A 24,493-nucleotide genomic window follows, 5' to 3' on the forward strand; every position below is an offset into this window, starting at 1 on the left:
GGAAGGGAACACTGCCATTGTACATTATCATGCAATAAGTCACATAGAGTAAAGAGTAAAAATAAAAGTCAGCCATGACAATACACATATTAAGAATACGCTAATCATAAAGTAGCAAAACTGAAAACTAAACGAAATACGTCATGAGAAAACATAAAAACAAAAAATATCCTCATTTTTTCTCATAGGCAACTATACATTCTAATGTTATCAATAATTCAAAATTATCTTCTTAAGGTACATTATTTTATAGGGTCTGTGCTGGGGCCCCTCCTTTATATAGTTGTTATTAATGACATAAAAACCAATATCATTGGCTCTTCAACCATTATGTTTGCAGATTAACTCTACTTTTTTACGTGTGCATTCAGATTTAAGCCTCTTAAAATTAAAATTTGACGACACTCTTGAAAGGGCTTGCTCCTGGTTTAGTACAAACAGCGTTCTTTTGAATAACGATAAAACCCAGAACCTACTTTTTAGCCTTAAAAACATTAGTCATAATTTAATAAAAAATAGTAATGTGAAAGTCCTTCGTGTAGTATTTGATAATTCACTGTCTTGGGTATCACATGTAGAATCTGTTTGTCACGTGCTAAATCGTCCAACGTGATCTGAAGTCGGAAAAGTTCACACTTCTGGCGAAAAAGAAAAACATCAATAAAGCGCCTAAATTATAGTTCAGATCACGTGAGCTCTCGCAAAGGTTATTTTCAACTTTGGTACTAGTAGTAACATATGTATGATAACATAATTTAAACATGCTTATATACGTTTGTTATTAGTAGATAGGTACAGAGTGTCTCCTTCTAGCCGACATCGCTTTCTTGTAGGAGGCAGGAAACAAGAACCGATCATGGTAATGACAGCTAGTTTTCACAATAAGTTGAATAAAGTATGCTATTTCTAATAATGTAGTTTTTAGGTCCCCGGTAAGAAAAACTCTTCCAAAAATAATGCCCTCCGGGTAACAACAAAGCACCGTTTTCAGTCGTACATAGCTATTTATGCTTTCTTCATCGCTATTACAACGTAACTGAACTATGGCACCAACTGAAATATCTCAGACCGGAAGTAAATTATAGGGGCCGGTAGCAGACTTGGAAGGTCAGAGATTCAGAGTTTTTGACCGAAACTCAAAGAAGGATACTAAAAACTCTCCGATCGAGTAAAAACAACCGCCCATCAGATGTTCCTTCAGCTTTCTCGTAAAGGTAGCTTTGTCTATAATGTTTGCAGTGTGTTTAGGTAGCTTTCAGAAACACCTGGTACCAACGTTATATGGTACTCCGAAGCAAAAGCAGACCGATGGACCGTCTGCCGCATGTCCAGTCTAGCATGCATGTTGTGTTCGTTCTACACTCCTTCCATCTGTTACACATACACTGTTAAATTTAGAAAAGATCACTCTCTCAAATATGTATACGGTTAGGAGTGTTAATTACTAAATGCAGGTCCATATGACTGTATCTTTCTTAGACGTGATGGCGCGTCTTTTGGAGTGTAAATACTATTGTTAATAGAGTATTGCAATAGTAGATACTGTTTTTGTGAGAAAACATATTTAAGTTGTTATATGTAAGAGCTGTCATTTCTAACACCAATTATAAAGTATGGAAATTGGACCAAATATTAGAAAGATCAGCAATTAAAATGTTTATTTTACGAGGAACATTCATTTACTAAACATATATTACATTTTCTGTCTTATTTTTTGTTTGTGTTAATTTAGTTAAACATACATTTTTTAACGTTGTGTTTGTTTATTATTAGCATATTTTACTTTATTCTCTTCTGAATTAAATTCTCTAAAAGCTTTGTTTAAAAAGTTTGCGTGTTTATTACTCATTTAATGAAGTTAATGTACTTCAAATCCAAGCATAGCATGTTTTTCGAGACTGAAGTTTACATATTTTGTTTGATATTTCAGAAATGGTCTTACAGGTCAGACGCATTTTATTCAATTTTTCAGTTAATTTTACTTAAAATCCAATACATTTAACAACTATCTTTATGCCATAAAACACCAGGTTTGTTTTATTTCCGTCCTTTCCTAGAAAATCGGGCGAAATCCTTCGCTAGCTGTAGCTCGTTAACAAAGCGTTTCCAGGCACATGTGTATATATACTTTTTCATTATTTTGATGACAGAAAACCACCTGAGAAGTTTGTCGGGTTACTCGTGGGACACTCTGTATAGTTCAAGTCTTCAAATATACATAGTCCGAGAGGGATTACCTTAACCTAAAAGTACCTGATGATGAATTCGTGGAATTCGAAATGTACATTTTACAAATCAAATCTATAAAAAGTGTTAAACGGTTTATTATTCTATACTAAATTTTTGTTTTTTCCAACTTCCCAGTGTCCTAGAAAGATAAAATTTGACACATACACGTGCCTCATGACTTTATACATGTTGTTTTACAGCTTCCATGCCGTAGAATGATGATAATACACTTGGCTTAAGCTCTCAACAGACAAAATAAGTATATTTTCATGCATGTTTTCCGTGCAATAGGAACTGATATAGGGTTGCAACCCCTAAAAGGATATTATAGGATACCATACGGGTATTTTGTTTTTCAATTTTCAACTGTTCTAAAGACACATATGAGGGTGTATTATACAACTCACAAGACTATCAATAAGTACGAGAAGTATATTAGACCAGATGTAGATTACAATAGCAGGGAGTAGTGCGAAAATGGTTTGGCGCTTTTCCAAAGGCCACCTTGATGAGGGGAAGCAGGAGGAAATAGAATTGAATTCCTTGAAGCGCCGAGAAGTGATGAGTCTTGGCTTAAGACTCTTGAGAAATAGAGAAGAATTAACGACCTTGCGAAGATTTGCATCCGCACGTACCAGATTAGTACCACAGTCAGAAAAGATGAGTACAGAGCCCACATGACTCAAAGCAGGTGAGAGTGGCAATAGAAGCTTCTCTTGTTGTCAGGGACTCACGTGTTAGGCGGAGAGTTCTCCCATGAGAAGGGAGCTGTTGCGTGGTTTAGCCTTGAAGCACCTAACGCAGTTGAAAATTCGATACCGAAAATACCTCTGGCAGAAAGGATCCAGTATTTTTGGCTTATGAGGGATTGCATCAATTCAGATCTAATGTATAATGAGATTAGTTACGTAATAAGATTTTGGCAATAAGATAGGATGAATCACATCGGAGTAGAATAGGCTTTTAGCTATTCGATCGCCTATCTGAAGCACACCCTTACCATCCACAAAAGACGGAGGAGCTTTGTAGAACATTCCGGATTTTCCATCAAAAATAATGAATTTCGTCAGTTAAAACATCAATTATAATTCTACACTGTTTGGCATTGAGCCGAGTTCAATTCTTGTGGAGTCAATGCTCCATGGAGCTTTTTAACGTGTCTATAGTTGTTTATGAATCTCAAAACATATGCTATTACTCGTTGTAAGGTCATCCATGATGAGAACTTATGTAGGAGTTCCCAATCAGTTGATTGAGTAGGGGTAAGTACAGAGAGGGGTATTACCTTTGTTTCCTCTGCGACTAGCGTATCATCTAGAAGAGTGCAGGGGTTGGTCATTCTTCATGAGAGAGAGAGAGAGAGAGTTACTTAGAATCCATTGCTAGTTTTGAGCTAGCATAAAAAACAGTACGAAATGTAATAGTGATACTGCTTTCTTTGAGGATCACAAAAGCACCTGAAGGGGCAGAAGCAGTGAGGTGAGGTTTCATCAAAGTTTTCCATTTTGGTCATACACCCAAGCGATATATATTTATTCATGGACTTAATGTAGAGTTCATGGAAGTGATGCTTCTAGGGAGTGGAATCTACAGTTCTTAGTGAGACGAGAGTTTCCGAGGTGAGGTTGTTGTTTTTTTTTTTTTTTTTTGAAAAGCAATCAAACAACATAACATCCGTCAAAATATCTAGAGTGTGTTGAATCAAAGTGTAGATCACAAAATTTCTCTTCTGTCGACTGCTTTCGGTATGAAGGAGGTACTTATTGTTGCCAGATTTTTTGGAGAGACTGGTACATATCAAAATCATTGGTAGAGACCAGAGAAATCAAATACAATGAGATAATAGGAGATAAAAGGGACTTTCCCCATGATCGCAAAACCAAAATTCCAGGAGTTCCAACCACTTTGGAGCATCTTACGACCAAGAGTAGCTTTTATTAGTGAGTATTTGGGAAAATAATATTCCTCCGAGCAATACGTCAATACCTCCTGGCAGGTGAAATTTGGGGTCTACTAGAGTGTAGGCTATGACTTCTTGAAACACTTTTGGAACCAAATGTACTCTAGGGAGTTCCATGGATATTTTGTCTGATATGAAGAAAGGATGTTCATTAGTCAAGGTATGGCTGGAGAAAGTTTTGACTAAATATAGTATGCCTTTGTAAGGGTTGGAGTTTGAGCTAAATCCAATAGACAATAGGCAAAATTATTTATTTGTAATTTTAGAGATTAGAATGGTGTCATAATACACTAAGATTTTCAATTTGTTTCATAGTTAATAGATACATCTGGTAAACAAATAGTTCTTATATATAAGTTTAAATCTTCTAATTGGTAGGTTTTACAATCAAGTAATTATTAATGTACATTTTCTTCTTCACTCCCCCAGTTTAAGAACGCATTCAGCGAGTAAAATGGTTGATCTGTTAACCATCGGGTCACAGCTGACTTCAGTCCTTTTCCTTGTAGCGATTTGAGTTTCGTCAGGAAGGAGGTTAAAAAGTTTCCTGTCTGTGTAAGAAGGTTTCTTCTCAAAGAGTGCAGTATAGTTTAATGGAAGGTGAAGGTTTGATGCGTGATGGGTATTGTATGAGTGAATATCGTGGCCAATGAGCAAAGACTGCAATATTTTGGCAGTTATTGCTGAAGATCACAAAAATAACTTTATTCGAGATGTTATTCTGAGTTGATTTTTGTCTTAAACAATTCAACAACGGCTCTTAGAAAATAATACTTAAGAATAAAGCTTCTAATCTGGCTCTTGCTTTAGAAGCAGCACATAATCAATCAGCATGTTATTCCAATGTTGGTGTTGTAAATTTTACTACACCCATAAATATTCTTCCTGACAATCAAGACTTATTTTCACAGCTTTCAGCTTTCCCTTATGCTTAATTCTACTTTTGTGGATACAGTCATTTAAGCATGAATTATCCTGCTAAAGATGCTATATGTTACATTTTGTTCTGAATCGGGACATTACTCTAAGGTCTGTATGTCAGACTAGAGAAAAGCAACATTAAAACTTCTAATGCTGTTGCGACTAGTTCAAATGTTGTTGCTACTATTATAGCAGCTTCTCCTTCATGCTTAAAACATGCTGTTGTTAAAGTAACCATTGACAAATATAAAGCAGAGGCTTTAATAGGTACTGGAAGCTCAGATAGTTTTTTAAGTGACCCAAGACATACAATATTATGCATAGACAGACAGTATTCTTTATTTACAAATCATGGAGAATTGTAACAGCGCCATAAACAACATATTTATTTGAAATGAAGATGAAATGAATATGGAGTAATAGAAGAAAGTCAATCACCATGGCGAACTCAAACTCTTGTTACTACTAATGAAAATCATAAAAGGCGATTGGTGATAGGCTATTCTCAAACTATCGGCAGCTTTACTCTCTTAGTTGCTTATCCTCTACCTAGCATAGACCATGTTGTCTCTCAAGTATCAAAATACTTTTTTTATCACCATCGTTTTGTCTAGTGCTTATATATCAAATTCCCATATGAGAAAAAAAATACACTGCTTCTGAAGCTGGGGGTAGGCTTTATCAATTTACCAAAATTCCATTTAGGGTAACAAATGGTGTAGCTTGTTCCACAGGGTGATCGATGACATATACAATCCAGTTACCAGTTGGAACATTTGCATATTTGGATAACATTACAGTGTGTGGCAAGGATCAACATGAACACGATATTAACCTAAATAACTTCCTCGGGGTTGTTAAGAAATTTAGATTTACCATAAATGATAAGAAAAGCAGCTATTCTCTCCAATCAATAAAACTATTAGACCATGAGATAAATATTAAACCACTAAAAAATCTACCACTGCTTACAGACACAACTTCGTTAAGAAGAACTATTGATAGGCTATCGCATTATTCTAAGTGGATGCCGCACTATTCAGACAAAGTTCGGAGTTGATACAAATGAAAACATTTCCAGTTTCATCTCTGGCTGCCTCTAACTTCAAAAACTTGAAACAAGAAATCGGTCATTTCTGCTATAGATGAAAAATTTTTGTTCAACGTTGATACAGATACATCTGAACATTCCATTACTGCTATCCTCTCCCAAAATGGACGTCCAGTAGCATTTTTCTCAAGAACCCAGATGCCTTATGCTACCATTGAAGCTTTGAAAAAATGTCGACACTTTCTGATTAGTTGTCACTTCCAACTCGTCACTGGCCAGAAATCTTTCTCATTCATGTTTCACAATGGTCACTTTTACAAAAGTGACCATTAAATTCCATTTTCCATTTTTTCTTGGTTTTTAAATTTTACTAAATTTAAAATGAGAAGAAAGTTAGATTGGGCTTAGAACTTGTTATAAATACAAAATTGTTTACAGACCTCGTAGACAAAATGAGATAGCTGAATATTCATACTGACAGGGGCTCATTTTTCGTGTCAAAAGATCTTTAAACCCTTTGAGTGCCAAGACCATATATTGAGTTATGGAACTTTTTGCAACATATGTTATATTCAGGGGTATGTCTAAAAATGCCAGACCCGGAAATCCCAGTTGTGTAGCAACTTAGTAAAAACATTTTTTTAACAGGATTATTTCCATAGAAACTTATCATGCTGTAGATCAAAATGCTTGGTTTTAATTGGGCTATACTTTTATTAGTAAATTTTTCTTACAGTTTATTTCTTATATATATATATTTTTAACAAAAAACAAAAAAGTTTTCTTTTTTTTAACATTTTTTAAAAGTTTTATTGCAGTTTTTTACAAATAAAAAAAAACATTTTTTACTATGGAAAACACTTTCTTTTTCTAAGGGAATATTACTAATAAAAAATGTGCAAAATTTCATAGTGTTATGTTCAAAAACCGGGACAAAAAAAAATTTTTTTTTTTAGACCAAAACAGTTTGGAAAAAATACACACATAGCCTCATCATATACATTTGTGTGTGGTCTAAAAGAAAAACTTATAAAATTTACTCACCACATACAGTATTTCTTATGCTCAAGAATGAAAGAATGAAATTTCAGTTCAAAATCTTCACTAAATGTTTATATACAATTATTTATATACACCATTCACAACAGTTTTGTCTTCACTTTCACTTGCATTTTGTGCTTTGGGAAGCAGGTGCCATGACAGCCTTCCCCACAGTTTGTGCAAACTGTTTCTAGACCTCTTCCTTCCTGTTTTGAAATCAGGCCCCCTCATTGTACATACAAAACAAGTCTTTTCTTTTTTTCCGGGCAATTTTTCTAATCCAATTTTTCTTTTGTCACCCTCTACGTTTACAGTTTTACCTTGCTGTGATACCCATTCATCAGAAATACTTTCAATGATTTGCACAGTATACTGGTATCTAGAAAGAGGTTTCCTGTTGTTTTGGACACAATTTTTCCCTATATATAATGTAGGAATTTATTACCATTCTTGCAAAAGATTAAAAACAACCTTTTTCCAATACTTAACTGTTCGTCTTTCGTCAAGGTAAGAATAGAGCATCATGTCGAATGTGTCTATCCCACCCATGTGCTTATTGTAATCTAGTATGATGGATGGTTTGTTTTCAACTGTTACCCTGCCATGCCTCCTTTTGGTATGTACAATATCTTTTATCTCAGCTTTTGAGGACAGCAAAACAACTGGTTTTTTTTTGTGATGCTTGTTGTCTATAGGCCAGTGTCACTATGTTTCCTTGATGGTAGTACTTCTTCTGGCCAACTTGAAACTTTTTCTTTGATTCCATCAGGCAAGCCTTTTTTATTCTTCCTTACTGTGCCAGTAAAAAAGGTTTTTTCCTCATACAATTTTTTGGACCAGCGGAATACTAGAAAAAAAATTGTCTGTAAAAACATGAAACCCTTTCTGTAAATAATTACAAGCACGAAGAAGAGAAGTGACAACCGAATAGCCAAGACCATATTTTTTTTACCTCATCAGATGGAGATGTGTTCTTCTTACCCTGATAGCAAAATAAGCTCATGCAGTAATTAGATACAGAGTCACACAACACCCATAACTTTATTCCCCACCTATGGTGGTGCTTATTGGGGAGGTATTGTGTGATTCCGGTTTGACTTTTCGTCCCAATTAGAGATTCGTCGACTGACAACTGTTCATGGGCTGTATAAAAGAATTTAAATAGCCTATTACAGTGCTCAATTAAGGGTTTGAACTTTTGAGTGGGGTCGTAACCTGGTTGGTTGGCTTTAGGTAGTTTTTCATTGTCAACTACAATGTGAAAGAAACTAAGCAAAATTTGAAATCTATTTCGTTGTGAACATCTTACTAAACATGGAGTTGCTTGTGAGTCACTAGTTGACCAATAAGAGGGGATAGTTGGTTTCCAATCAGGCCCATATTTTAAAAACAGCAGCATTAATAAAAGCCTTCATTTCCAAAATGTTCACAGGGATCCAGCTGTGCCTACGACTACCAGGTGAGTCATTGTCTGCAAAAGACGAAATTGTCTGGTTAGCATACTGTTAGTTTCAAACCACAAACATAGTCAAAGTGTTTCTGTAAAAAAATAGTGTAAAATAGTCAATGGGCTTAGAGTCAACAGGTGGGCAATGTCTAGGTCCTGGAGATTCAACATAAGAAAAATCATGAGTGAAGTTACTGCGGCTCTCTTCGTTTATACTAAGCCAAATATCATTGTCTGTAGGCCCATCGGCATCATCACCCGATTCAGAGGAACTGGATAAACACACTCCTATCAATGATTCTACTTACGTTTAGGTCTAGGCCTAACCTGTGTTCCTGACGTACTAGGCCTAGGTCTAGAAACATCAAAGTCACTCTCTGAGGATTGACCTCTATGTACATTTTTTTGTGGCTCATACAATGGATCAGCATCACTATCATCACTAAATAAATCACTAAGATCGTCTTCTGAGGTTAGTAAATTACCATCAGATACATCACCATCAAGTTCTCTGTCCACCTCACTTGATCTAAGGTTCTCAGGATCCATTATTCAGCCATTTGAAAACTACTTAAGTGTTTTACACACTAATAATAAACACTACACGCACAAATTCAAACGATTGTAGCACAAAACGTAATAATTACGCTATTAGAATTCAAGCAACAATGTTTTCAAAAGAAACAACACACTAGCACGCGTTCTGCATTCGTCGTCTGCCACGCTAGTCAGCTGTCGGCAGCGCTGTGATGGCCATTGTTTTTTTTTTTTAGATTCTCCTTCTGGATTGGATTTTTTTTTCCAAACACCACAGAAAATTAAAAGGCATATTATTGGAAATACAATTTATTACGTAGAAACATAAAAATACCGAAAAATATAAACAAAGGATCTTAAAATAATTGGTGGCGAAGATTCGTCACCATGGCATTTCTCGCATATACAACTGGTGGCGAAAAAGTCGTCACCGTGGCATTTCTCGCATTTATCATTGGTGACGAAATTTCGTCACCGTGGCACCCAAAGGCATAGCGACAACTAGAACTACACCATATAATCCGCAAGGTAATGGCCAGATCGAATGTTACAATGGCATAATCTGGAAGGCTATTACACTGTTGCTAAAAAATCGTAATTTAAGAAGAAAAAAATGGGAGTATGTCTTAAATAATTCCTTCAAATTCTATTAGACCCTTATCAAGCACTGCTACAAACGAATGTTTATTCATTCCATAAAATCTTCAAATGGACAATCTTTACCAATCTAGCGACTTGAATCTGAAAAATTGTTCTTTTTAAGAGAATCGTGCAGAGCAAGTACGATCCGCTGGTAGTCGAGGTCAGACTAAAGATTTAAATCCCATTATGCAACTATACATCTCAATAACAGAGATGAGAAAACAGTTTGCCTGAAACAGCTAGCTCCGAAAGGAGACAATGCTGCTGAACTATCAAAGCTGGTTGTGGACCAACCGGACACTAATATCTCTGAAGAATCAGAAATATCTATGATGGATGAGACAAGTAGCTCTTCGCTGGATCATGATTATTTTGCAGCACATCCTCATTCATCTAAGCCAAGTAATTCATGCGCTCAAAACATTGATTCCAGTCATCCAACTAATATTATTAATTGGGTTTTATATTTCATTACACTGGAAACACAATCTTCTCATTCTTTGAAGCTCTCCATTATCATCTATATTTTAGTAGGGAGGTGAATAAAAACACAGAAAAACAATTAATCATTTTAATACTATGATTATTTACAATAAAACTACATCTTCTATTATTTACAAGCACAGCTCTCGATTAATTAATTTTATTGCGTAACATAATAATGTTTAGCACTGTAGAAAATAATGTGCGCTCATATAAACAACATAAAAAATATAATTTACTCAAATTATAACAGAGTAGTTCCGTTTACTACAAAATAAAACTGTGGAATATGTTGTATTTATCACAATTTATTCTGTACAATAGAATTAAATGTATTCTACATTTTACGAAATAGTGGCGTTTAAGCATGAAAATCACCCATATATATTTAGTACGGAAAGTTATCACAGTGTTAGTGGGAGTGCATAACCGCACTTAGCTTGATTTTCAAACAGAAAACTTATTTAGTTATAATAATGTAAAGTTAATGTTTAGTTTTAGATTTGATTTAGCATCTTAAAATTAATAAACTCTAATTAAACATTACAAATAATAAATAGTAACACAGAAACAATGCACAACATTTACTAAAATTAAACACTGCACTTTTAAGCAAGGAATGAACGTTATAAATCCCTTACATATTAATAAATCATATAAAGTACATTAACTTATATTGCAGAGTATCAAATTGGCTACTAACATTATTTTGAAAAGTGTTATAGTAATAAAGTTCTATGAGAAAGTTTGCTGTAAAAAACTAGGAATTGTGAATTCATTTCAAACTTTCGGTTTAATAACAACTTTGTTTCATTTCTCAAACTTGGCTTTTTATATTAAAATACAAACAACATAACAAATTAAAAAAAGCTAAAATGTATTCTAAAAACCATTTTAAATTGATAATTGTATGCATTGATAACTAAAAATGCATATTTAAGTAATGTGTCAAGTGAATTAACAATAGAACATTTTGCATTTTTAGGTCATTATCCATCTTTATCGTTATTCAAAGATTTTCATTTTAAAATTGTGAGTGATACAATTATAAAGCCAATATTTAGTTTTATAGTTTCACAACTAATTAACACTACTAAACTTTACAAAAATATATACATTTTTAAGAGGACTCAGGCTTAGCCTAAGAAGTGTAAAGAATCTTTCCTAAGACAATTTAGAAAAGTTTAAAAGAAGGGGAGGGAAATCATCTCTGGAATAGACCAAACAGGCGGCGAGATGGTCGTTTGCGCTCGGCTGATGCAGGTGTGCTCTGGCCACTGGAGGGTATCTCGGGTTCAGGGTTTGCCAGTTTCCGTCTCATTTGCTCGTCCAACAAAGCTTGCATATCCATCTGTAACATTCACATTTTGGGTTATAACAGACAGTAAGAGAATAACTAACAATATTGTGTTTGTTACAGTAGTTTATACATTTTAGTAATATAAATGTTAAATCCTCTCAGAACAGTATGGTAACACACTAATATTTAGACGAAACAATGAGAATGAATTGCCAGTGTTCCAAATTTTTAAACAAAAATTTCAAATTATCAATAAGCTTAACAATAAGCTTAGAAAATATTCTTGTACCTGTGTTGCCCAGTTCAATGGAACAAATTAGTACCAAGTTTTCTGATGAGTTAAGAAGGCACCATCTTCAAGTAATGTGAAAAGTAGTCATGAGAGAAAAGGATGTCTAGGTTTTTTTTCTCTTAGGACAAGAAGCTTATAAACTGCACTTAGTTCTATAAGAACCGTAGCGCTGCTTTCGGAGTGAAGGATATTCAAGATGGATAAGGTTAGGGAGTAGGGGCCGCCTCCTATTGAGATCCATGAGGAAGAATTAGGGCACTAATCTCTAAGTCATGTCCCCCCGGAAGAAGGGGAGATCAGCTCTAAACCAGCCACTCCAGTCAAAGTAGACCGGGGGTGGTACACCCTTGTTGAGGCTAACAAGAACCTCTGATACTTACGGAATGAACCCACCAACTCTAACAGTCATCTCCCACAGTAGACTAGACCTATCAAATTACCCTTGCTCCCCAGAATCTCAACATTTGCGGTTAGTGATGTGCCACTCCTGCACATCCATAAGGTTGCCCAGATTTAAGTGATACATCGGTTTTTGCTGTGCCCAGTGGTAGATTCAACTGGAAGATATAAACCAGCCAGAAGTGATCCCTGCTGGGTGATGACTAGGTTGGTAAATTATTAGATAAGATAGGTGAAAGCTTCTCTTACTCTACAATGAGATTTAATGCATTAGTACATTCCCCACTGATAAAAATATAAACAATTTATTATTAGGACAGTCAAAGATATATGATTAGCTAATTCAAGAAATTAATTTTCCTATTATTAGTTTCCTCTAACAGTGATCAGCATGTCAGATAAATGTTTAGCAATCTATGAAACAAACAGTTGCTGACCTGCCACTGATCCAACTGTTGGCTGAGTTCCACCTTCTGTTGGATGGCCTCCATCAGCTGGCTGTTGGCCTGCATGAGTTCGATGCGTGTGTGTGCCAGCTGCAGCAGTGTAGCATTCTTTCGTGCCACGGCACCGTCACGCACCTCAAATGCCTTCTGTACCATCTCGTCCTTGGCCAGGCCTCCGGCATCTTTCAGGTCGGCCCGGGCCAACTCTAGCTCCTCTTTTGTTCCTGACAACTCCACCTCCTTCACACTCAGCTGCAACAACACCAAAACAGATTAGGCAACATACACATTAGTTATTAACAATAAGAATAAAGTCCCTAGAACGTTTAACTAGGATTTGTTGGTAATAAGTTCAATTTTTTAACCTTTCGATCCCAATATCTGTTTTAAATCAATAATAAAAAAAAGGAGGAAAATCTACCAATAAATAAAGATATGGGACATTTTAAATATAATTGTGTAAGGTATTTCTTATCCAATGTATGATATCTCCCAGTTTTTGGATTGGAAGCTTTAAAAGCCATTCACTAGTAGTAGTCATTCTAGTAGCTTAATTGTTAATTCTGTATGGATTACAAATCATATAATGCAAAAGAAGCTTAAAGAATTATTATAATTCAGTACGAAAACATTAATACCAAATAATGAGGATAAGGGATTATCTTTCTGTTTTATAATATTTAAAAATGTATTCCTAATGTTCTTTTTTAATGTACTGATATATAATTAATTAATTGAATTACCATTAGATCAAAATGCCTGGCTATAGCTGAAAACTGTTTATTACCAACAATAATTAAAACAGAAAATAGGTTACTGTGCAGTAAAGCAGTTTTGTTGAAACATTACATAATATATTGTAACACTGATTGGTAAAACAACAAACAATAATATATTTACTTTTGTTGACTTTGAATTAAAAATATGGAAACATAGAATTTAGGATGATAGACAAAATTAACTTTTGATAATAATAACATATAAAAACATTAATCTAAGAATTTAAATATAATAAAATTTATTTAAAAAGCATGTTTAGTGCTAGTGTTTAATGCTTATATGCTGCAATCTGTTTTTGGTTGAATTAATTACAAAAAAGTATATTTTTACTTTTCTTTATGAAACATGGACAGAAAAAATATTAAAACAATTTTTGGTTGCTCCACAACGATTTATGGGCATTTTAAGTTAGGATGTTGGGCAATGTTGTAATCAGACCAAAGAAAAAATGGCTTACAACAAGAATTTGATGTTTTATAGTACCTGTATGAGGTATAACTTCAAGGAGTGATGACATTTTTTAATGAAAATAAATTCAATAAAATTTAGTTTTTTTTAATGTGGAGATAATATTTTTATGGATATAAGAAATATCACTCCCTTCATTCACCATTCACATACATAATGTAAAAATATCATATGTATATCATAACAGTGGCGGATCCAGGGGAGGGGCCAAGGCGGCCATGGCCCCCTCCGAGAGTTAAAAAAATGTTTTTATGAAAAACATTAATTACTCTAGTATTGTAACTATAAAATTAACTTGTAACCATTTAAACTTTGATTATGAATAAATATCTTTCCAAAACTTTTATTTTTTGTACTCGAAATGTCCTGTTACAGTAATGATAAAGACAAACTAAAATTAAAGTGGCCCCTCCCGAAAATCCGAACTGGATCCATCCTTGTATCTTAAGCCAAATTTCTGTAGGGCTGATAACATGACATTCCCAAATTTTACATTAAAAGCCTACAATTCCTTGTGGAATGACCCAACAATTTTTTTTTTTTCTTGCCTTCAGGAAAAAAATTTTGTTTAATTATCTCAACCCAACACTGATTGCTCCAGCTGTGCTTCACTACTAAAAGCTTGTGTTCTAGTGTGTGTTACAAATCTTCAAAACCTTATTATTTCTCATGTTCGATTTCGCTTTCTTGATCTTTATGACAGCATGAAAGAAAATAATGACTCGATTAGCTGTGATGTTAATATTTATTCCATTTTAAGTTGTGTGAATGAAACCAAGAAAAAGGTGGTAAAATGATGCAACAAGACTTCACATCCAGTTGTCAATTTTGTGGTCTACGTGCACTGAGATAACAACATACAAAGCTATATACAAATATATATTACTTTATCGAAAAATAATTTAGTTATAAACTTAGGATTCTATTTCTTTTTCAAAACAATATATGAAAATTCCTTCTAAAGCATTTTCAAGAATAATGTACTAAAACAGCCATTTGCAGACCAATGGGGAAGGGGGGAGGGAAATTGTCCCGACATATTTTTGCAAATGTGATGTCTAAGTAAACAAAATGTTCAGAAAAAAATTTGCTTCCAAAATACTACAAAATTGTGGAATGGTACTTTACAACATAACTCACCATTTTCACTCATATATTGTATTAATACAGTAATCACTTAACTGTGAACAAACTCATTCGAAATCTCCACATAATTAAAGTAACTGATAATATGGTATAAGAATCCAAACTGAGTGAGACAATATGAAACTTCACAAATTTGTAGGGTAACAACTTTGATCTAGATAGGGCTGCTTAGTTGGGTGCATCACATATCAGTTTGAAAATTATCTTCATACTTCAAATGTATGCATGAAACATAATTATATTTTTTTTTAATTGTTACTCCAAATTTACACTGCCAAAACATCTCTGATGTTAACTTTCTCCCTCATGAACAGCTAAAATCGGTCTGTAATACGTAGTTGCGTTTGTTATAATTTTCCAGCATTTAGCTGCTACCTAATAGATTTGTGACTATTCAACTCTCTGTAAGACACAACGTAATTTGTAGTTAATAAATTCTGTGTGTTATGATCTTGCTTTACAGGAAAAATATTGATTTATTAGTTTAGTAAAACTATGTAATTTTAATAATACAATTTATGAAGTATAATAGTATAAAGTACAATACAAAATTATGTTTTAAACTTTTCTATCTAGCTGTGACATAAAAGTGTAGTGTTTATTCCATCTAGGAGTTATAAAAATTATAATATTATAAAAATTAAAACAAATGAGACCTCAAGACAGGTCCTTGAAGAATCCCCAGTCAGTAAAAATAACATCTGCTGCTTTCAAATCAAGCAAACAAACAAGGCTTTTGAATAAAAAAAATTTCAAAAGCTAATATGTATTGTTTGCAGTTTGTCAATATGTGTGTTTGCAAAGTGTTTCTACTGGATTGAGCCTCACCTTGCCAGTGAGGTCCATGATTGTCTCCCCTCGCCTCTTGAGTTCCTCTGCGCGAGTCTCCAGATCACGAGTCATCCGGTCCACAGCTTCCTGTGCCCGATGCAGCTCCACCTCCAGGTCCGTCACGCTGACACTGCTGTTGTTGTAGTCCCCTGTGTTCAGCTCACCCACCAGGTCACACAGCTCCTGCACCACGCTGGTCAGCAGGCCCACCTACAACGTTCACTCTTAGTTATCACTCTACCAAGCATACTCTTTCTATTCCTGTAGTTATCATGGCGTCTAGACTACGGTTTATAGGCTTAGTTTATTGAATTCATCTTCCTTTCCAGGATACCACAATGATTCTGGATAACATGGAGCTTTGTATAAATATCCAGCCATTAGATAGTTAAACGATAAAATTGAATATTTTTAAATGAATTGCGTAAGTTTACTTGTGCAGCTAAGACTAAAATGCCCATGGTTCAGACATTACACGAAACCAACCTTTCTTTCACTCCTGATAGAACTTTTGAATATTAATGGCATTTATCAATAAATAAATAAAAACATGTAACTGGTCTCATTTTTATATTAGTTTTAAATGTACTTCATTCACAATGTACTTTTAAAAGTTTGATCTTTTTGTGTTGTCATCCAGTGTTGCAGATACTATTGTTGCTTCTTTTACTAACCATAGACAACCATATAACCCATAAACCATATGGAAGAACTGAAGATGGTTAGAACTTCCAATCCACCAAAATTGAGATTTTAACTAACTTAACGGTTAGAATACGTAAATGTATATGTGTATATGTATATATGCAGAAATATATATATATATATATTTAAGAAAAAATATATGAAGAAAAAATTGTTATAGAATACAGCTAAAGAAGTTTGCTTCTATTATGCATTTGTAATTAACTTAAATTTGGTAAATATAATATTCCTTTGTAATGTTTTCACTGACCTTGACCTGATGTACAGTGATGTCTGGTTTCATGGGAATGTCTGTGCGGTGAGTTCGATGTTTGAGATTCTGGCAGGCTGATCTAACGCGATCGTACACGCTCACAACTTCCAGCTTCAGCTACAACCACAATTATTATTGTATTAATAGCAACAGTGTAAAATTTTAGGAATTGGATATTACATTTTTTATGTTGTGAAACATTAACATTTGTGAAAAATTACATAACAGAAGTAATTATTATGGGAGTTATAATTGTTACGTTGTTTATAAAAACATTACGTAAGAAGTCCTAAGATTTGTTGGTTTTCAGCTGTTAATTCAAGAACATCAACACCATAAGTAGGGAAGGTCTCGGACATTCACTCAGTTATTCACTCAAATAAAAAAAACTACAGATGGTGAACTACTGTTTCTTGGGGGCTACACCAACATGTACAGGAGGAGCATGACCATTTATGAACTTACCAAAGGATTTACAGCTTTAAAAACCTCTTCTTCTTTCCAGAAAATTCAAGGTCAGCTAAGTTTTACCTGGTACTTTGCTCTTATACATTGGATTGCCACTTTTATCTGTTAATGAACCTGGGATTTAACTCTGACACTCCACGTTTCATTCAAACTGAATTTAAGGTGCAGGAAACAACAACTGGATATTTTTATTGTATGTAACAAAGTCGTCCTTTGTCTCCTTTTACGTTCTCCTCACCGTAGCTTGCTCTGTACAGAAAACAACTTATAAATAAACAAAACAATATACATTCTGTAATCGCTAAGACAAGTTTTCTATTAAAAGTCTTTGAACATAAAGACATCTTGGAAAAGTTGATTATGAATTATTAAAGAGTGATATGTTAGTTATTCAAGAATGATAACAAGAAAAACACAATTAACAGAATGGAGGGGTCTTACAACTGGAGCTAATTTCAAACTCTTAAGATGAGAAGGCTCTTTGGAAAGTAAGTTTTTTTCTGATGAGTAAGAAGAGTGGAAACAGTGTCGATATCTGATAAGTAATGTTGGACTAGTGATTTGGGGAAACTCCACCACGTACTAGTAATGAAAAAAAGCAGTGAGAATATTGACAGGTTTGGATCCAAATCCAGCCGTAAATCCTGTAAAGATCTAAAATTAGTGACTGTGGTATCCTAGTTTGTATCTGACGAGAGCTGCTTTGCTGTCTTGTACAACACAAAAATAATTAGAGACAGAACTCCCACAATACCTAGAACTCCAAGAATTATGCTCTACCAACACATCATCGCCTTGCGCTGTATGCGAGAAACCAAACTATGCAGGACTCAAATTCTTCTACATTCTTCAAAAAACCAGTGGACAAAAATGTTTCAAGAAGAATCTCTCACAATGGCTTCTACAATAGACATTTCATTCTCTTGAAGAATTTACTAACTGAAGAAACCATGAATGACAGTACAATCAATGGTTTTTTCATTGTGTGTCTTCTTTGTTGACCAAAGTGTATTGCAGTTTAATAAAATTTCTTCCCAGATGCCAATTCTGTTACTCTATGTACTCGAATAAAACATTTGTCTATTCCCTTGCCTCCTAGCCTGATTGATCTTATTTCACCATCATAGGTTTCGTAAAATTGAAAAAATGATTATGGTTACAGTGGTTTGAAGATGATGAGGAAAAGCAAGGTCTAACTAACAGGCAAAGGATTCTACAAAATGAATGAAATAACTCTTCCCTATTATGGCAAGTATGTCCATGTACAAAGCAACTGTGGTGTAAAGGTTAGTTTGCACTTGCAGAATCCCACATTAGATATAGCCTTATAATGTGGGGAGGCATATCAGTTGTCAATACCAACCGAATCCTTGCCTTTAAAAAAGGCATTCAGAGGTCTTGCAGGTCTTTAACCACAACAGTCCTATCTACAATCATTCAGAACACAGGCATAATAACTAGTGGCGCTCTATATAAACAAAGTCTTCCTGCACATTGACAAAACAGACTATCCTATAAGGCGAGACATTCAATGATCAATCATCATAGGCAATGATACATCCTACACGGCACAACCTACAAGGAAAAGATGTCATCATATGATGTCCAAAAATCACAAAACCTGCTTCCAACTACCTTGGGAAACGAGACAGGATTGAAACAGAGGAACGAATTCATGAAATTACTGCTAGCAATAACCATCTAAGCCTTACAAGAAGTTATGTAAAACACAAAACATAGGACACAACCAGGATAAAACGAACTCTCGAACATAGATACAGTTTGAATTTCTATAATTTACAATAAAATGCCTGATTAATACTTGCTTTGTTACATATTTTGATGACATTGTAATAAAATTGTTGATTTTGAACGATTGATTTTTTTATATATATAAAACTTCACATTATAAAACCTTAGCTTGGTTTAAACTCTCATGATAGTGATGTGAACTCCAATTAGTCCATTCACTAGAAAAATCCTAAATATTTATAAAAGAAATACAAAAAAATAAGATGACTTCTAAAAAAAACTGTCGTAACATAAATGTTTCGCATAATGCTCTGAAAATGGACAGTCTAGTAGTTAAAGCTTCAAAAGTTCATCAAATTCCCAAAAGTCCAATGGGTGAATACATTAAATTGCTTGTGCTAAGTCAATTCATAGAAGAAAACATCAAACATAGAAACTGCAGTGTAAGAAAGGAGGACTCTGGAGAAAAAAAGTTTAAAAAAAAAAAAAAAAAATTGAGAAGACTCAAACACGATCAGAATCATTGTTCTTTGAAAATTACATTTAAAACAATAATTTTTAGCAATAAGATTGTCTATTTTTTAGTTGCAACTAAAGACAAACCTACCTGGTGAAGGTCATCTCCCAGTGGGAACGCAGACTCATCACATTCCATCTCACTGTGTAAGCTACGGTTGCCCAGCGATGACGGAGTTCCGGTCAGCAGGTCCAGGCGATCTCTGCCACAACTGCCACCACTGCGCAACTCTTCCAGTTCTCTCTGGGTGGCCAGGAGCTGAGGAACAAGGCATTCATTGAGTTTACCACATACGATGATTGAGACGTTCCAACAAAGAAATTAAATACAGTAGAACCCCTCATATCCGGCCACCACGGGACCGAGCCCCTGGCCGGATAACGATTCGGTCGGATAAACCAACCTACAGTACACAGCACTTGACGAAACAAAACAATTGTACTGTACTGTACTAACCGCACTGGAAATAATCAACGAACTGTTTACAGGTTAAACCTATTAGCTCAACTGAGGACAACACAGGAAAATGTAACCAAATAGATACACCAAAATAACGCAAGAGTCGTGGGAGACTAGTGCGTGCAACTGCGCGTCTGTAAGCCGTGGTAAATAAATTTCGATATTGGCTTCCGGGAAGTGGCCGGATAAACCGAGGTGCGGTAAAAACCGAGGCCGGATATGAGGGGTTCTACTGTAATTATAAAATCTTAAATATTTTTAATCATGCATTCAGTAAGGTAATTTTTAAGGTTTTACCCCACAATGTGGGAAAAATAGTGAAATTTATGAAAATGAATTGAAATTAGGAAGTTATTAAGAGTAATTAAACTTTTGGGACACTTGCATGTTATAATGCATGTTTAATTTATTGCTTATCAGAATATGCAGTCAAATCATTTTCATTTGAGACACTTAGTTTATTAATACAAATTTTAAAATTGGTTTTTATAGCATGAAGCTTATTTTTTATTCAAATTTACCTATTGTGATACGACCTTTTAGATCGATGCTTTTCTTGTCAAGTGTATATTTTATGAGTAGGCTATTTAAACAATAAAGTACAATTAACTTTTGAGATTTCTTTCTGAAAAACTTATAGCCCACTTAGATTCGTTAACTTATTAACTGAAAGCTTAATTTTTGTTTCTGTTAGTATACAATTGGTGAGTTTTCAACTGCTTATCCTTCTACTCTTTAGAGTACGGTGATAGATCCTATCTTTTTGGCATTGTAACGAGTTGCAGCCATCCCAGTCTTAACTGGGATCTTTAATAGAATTTATAAACAGCTATATTTTTATGATATCACTAAAAGCAAGCTATACAATATTCTTCGAGAGCCTTAATTTGTATTTTGATATTATACATGTTATATTGGGGGTAAACCTCAATAACCTAACCTACCTCATGATCTAAGGCATCGGACTTTAGATTCGAGGTAGAGATAGTGCAGGTTCAAATCCTGTCTTTGGCCAAAATATTTTTCTTGTTCTGTATGGACCCTCCTCCTTATTCTGTTTGATAAGATCCTTGCATAGACTAATGATCCATAAAAATGTAAAGAACAAGGAAAAAAGAGATCAGTCTCTCCTTAATTTTAAAAAGAAACCATGAAGATAGTCTCTGATCAAAGGACTTGCAGTAAGAGAAAATTAAGCAAATTTCTTTGTAACTAAAGTATTTCAAGGAAATTTATTGCACCATACAACATTATTGCTTTTGCACAGTGTTTGTAAAAGCCCATGTTAATTCATAGGGCAACTTTGTCAGTTGTAATTCTGTTGTTTTGAAGTAGAAACATGATTTTAGATGAGACAATCAAAATCTATAGAGAAAAGTGCATGTATAAATGTGCTCAAGGAAATAAACTTGGTTTTGAGTTGGCAGCCAAAATTCATTATTATTTCATGGAATTTTAAACAGTGCACAGATAATTATTACTATTTTCTTTAAAACAAAACTTAAAAATCCAATGAGAATTCATTTGAATATATTCCAAAAATATTAGCAAAAATAACTTTGTTTTGTCCTGATTGCACCTCTTTATTACCTGACTTTCTTGCTCCCTTGTGGTTTTCTCTAGCATCATGATCCTGTCCGTCGCCTCGTCCAGAGCAGAACTGAGAGTGTCTCGCTGTGACACGACGTTGTGCAGCCTCCTCTCCATCTCACTCTTCTTCTCCGACATTAGGTAAATCTGAAAACATTGACGAGTCTCTTTGTATTAAATTCCAAACTTTATCGCTGAAATTTTATGCTCATGGCATCATCAGTGCAGTGCATAAACTTGTCCCTGTTTATTAAAGTTGTATAGACAGCATTTTACTGTCTTATATACTTTTTCATGTCTGCAATAAGTTTGCTCTTTGCTAATGAAACATTTTTAATTCACTAATATAGTAAACACATATGAAAAAGTAAATTATGGCCTGTCATGTACCATGAAAATACTGACCAGTCTGACCAGATTGGTAGAGTCCAGTGAAAAATTCTAAATTTAGCCCCTAGTGAGTGTTAATGTTGAGTATAACTGACAAAATACCTTACACCGAATTATTACCTGGTCCGAGAATCAATATCAAATCTGATTCTATCTAACCAGATGGCACTTAATGTGTCAACAGAAAACCTTGAGGTCTTGTATACATGGGGTTTGGGAGATATACCTTTTATGTAAATATCAATGTATTCACTATAATACAAAGAGATTGGAAATATTTCCTAATAAACAATCAAAGAGCCTTACAATTTATGACATCAGTTTACCTCGTCTCTGAGAACCTCCAAGCTCGATTGGTGGTCTTGTAGACTAGTCTTGCGCAAGTTGCACTGGTCCCGCAGCCCCTGCAATTGTAGTGTCAACTGCTCCTCTGTCTTGCTCGACTGTAACATCAACAATCCTCTGCTCAGTGAATAATGTTCTTTTGAAATCAGAAGAACGGAAAACTAGTAGGCTATTCTTTAATAAATTAAAAAATGTCTTGTACGTTAATAAATGTAATAATTTATCATTTATATTAAAGAACTCATATTTGGTTAAACCTGCCTCTTTGATTTGAGCTGTCAGTCTTTGGTTCTGATCAGTGAGTTCAGCAATATACAGTGCCTTCTCCTTCTCCGTCGACTTGAGATCATGTTCTGTCTTCTGCAAGGTCTTCTGGAGCTCCTTGATGTCCGCCTGAAGCTCGATGGTCCTCGTGTCATACTCGGCTTGGCTCGCCACCAACTTCCGCCTTAGCAGGTGACGGTCTTGTTCGATCACCTGGAACAAATAATTTGTTCTGAATTTCCAGCAAAATTTCAGCACAGTGAATGCAGTAAACTAGCTACTTGGAGGTTAAATATTCATCTCTCTGGCGATATTCTAAAGTTTACATTTTATATATTAGTTAAAATCAGAAGGTGTGAGAAATCAGGACAGTTGAGAGTTCCTGTTAAACTTATCAACATCAATTTGTTTTCCTTACATCAAAACTATGCAGGATACTCACATTCAGTCATCAGATTATTGTGGTTCTGATTCTACATAAAATGCAATATTCCCTTAGCTGCCCTTGTCTTTAGGCTATGTATGAATTGCACTTCTAGCCTAGCAAAGTTCATATTACTTTACACTTGAGTTCAGATGATAATTAATGACATACGCTTATGTTTGAAAGTAATTTTGTAGCATGGGTAAGAGACATGCAGGTATCGCATTGACAGGAATAGACCTTAAAACTCAAATCCATCAATTTTTTACTTTGCAAGTTTTGACATAATAAATAAATTAATTTGTAAACTTGTAACTGCCAGATTTGGGTTCGTTACTGGATATTATAAATTTGTGAAAATCATCACTTTATGTTATATGCACCCAATGCCTTTTTAGTTTTTAATCTACTCTTAATTTATTTAACAAATAATTTTTAAGTTTTTAAATGATTCTTTAAATGAGTGTGTCCGTTTTGTCTACACTCAATATACTGTACAACCTGACTTTATCTATCTCTGTCCCAGAAAAGAAAATTTGACACAGTTTCGACTACAGATTAGGGGTTGATTTGAATTTTGGGGCGATAACCTTGAAGGAGAGGTCATGCCTTGAGGGATGGGGGAGGGGTATCGAACTGCCGCGTGCCAAGTTGTCTGTTGACACCGTTGCTAGGCAACAGCAATGTAAACACTGTATACCAACACTTTCTGTTGTACTCAAGAATGTAATACTATAATATTATAAACTGTTTTCATAATGAAAATGATCACTTATTGTAATTAACCATCGCAATATTTTTATTCAAACCAAACAATAATTACGTAGCTTACAACAAAAACGTAACAAGTTATTCTATTAAGAAGACGGACAAAAAAAGAAGGAACGGCTGTGAATGTAAAAGTAAATCACGATTTACAATGTGACAACTCCAGCCTGGAAACATTTATTTATTACTTTGCTCCAAGCTTAGTTAGGTTCAGATTGTAAATTATAGCATGCTTATAATTACAAATGAACAATATTTCACGAACCATAACTTTAAGAATAATATAATGATTTTTATTGGTTTTGAAGTATGAATATTTAGATATAATAAGCTAAGGAATCATGGTAGAATAATAAAAACTGAATGTAAACAACGAAGGAGTGTTTATTATGTATTGATATAATATTTTTTTTATAATAAATTATGATTGAAGTCTTCTTTTTAGTAAAATTTCATGCTGAGCAGTATATAAACGGACACCGTTTAGTAAAGAGAATAAGATAGTAAACAGTCCATAGTTTTCACACTGACTATTCGACACGGTCCCCTTCAGACACAAAGTTAGTTGTATTCACACACCGGTGT

At 34.4% G+C, this 24,493-nt stretch overlaps 1 protein-coding gene across 1 annotated transcript in view; it reads right to left on the reverse strand.

Moving 5' to 3' along the window:
- Nucleotides 1-10,385: 10,385 nt before the first annotated feature.
- Nucleotides 10,386-24,493, reverse strand: part of LOC124364853 (bicaudal D-related protein homolog) — a 149,501-nt gene continuing 135,393 nt past the window's right edge. Inside the window, exons 2-9 of the mRNA XM_046820644.1 lie at nucleotides 22,714-22,929; nucleotides 22,434-22,550; nucleotides 21,718-21,864; nucleotides 19,759-19,926; nucleotides 16,929-17,048; nucleotides 15,971-16,183; nucleotides 12,740-13,000; nucleotides 10,386-11,662 (exon numbers count right to left, since the gene is read on the reverse strand). Of these exons, the coding sequence (XP_046676600.1) occupies nucleotides 11,516-11,662; nucleotides 12,740-13,000; nucleotides 15,971-16,183; nucleotides 16,929-17,048; nucleotides 19,759-19,926; nucleotides 21,718-21,864; nucleotides 22,434-22,550; nucleotides 22,714-22,929 (1,389 nt within the window). The 3' untranslated portion in view covers nucleotides 10,386-11,515. The remainder of the gene's footprint in view (nucleotides 11,663-12,739; nucleotides 13,001-15,970; nucleotides 16,184-16,928; nucleotides 17,049-19,758; nucleotides 19,927-21,717; nucleotides 21,865-22,433; nucleotides 22,551-22,713; nucleotides 22,930-24,493) is intronic.

Source organism: Homalodisca vitripennis, chromosome 6, assembly GCF_021130785.1.
Source record: "Homalodisca vitripennis isolate AUS2020 chromosome 6, UT_GWSS_2.1, whole genome shotgun sequence".
Classification (NCBI taxonomy): Eukaryota; Metazoa; Arthropoda; class Insecta; order Hemiptera; family Cicadellidae; genus Homalodisca; species Homalodisca vitripennis.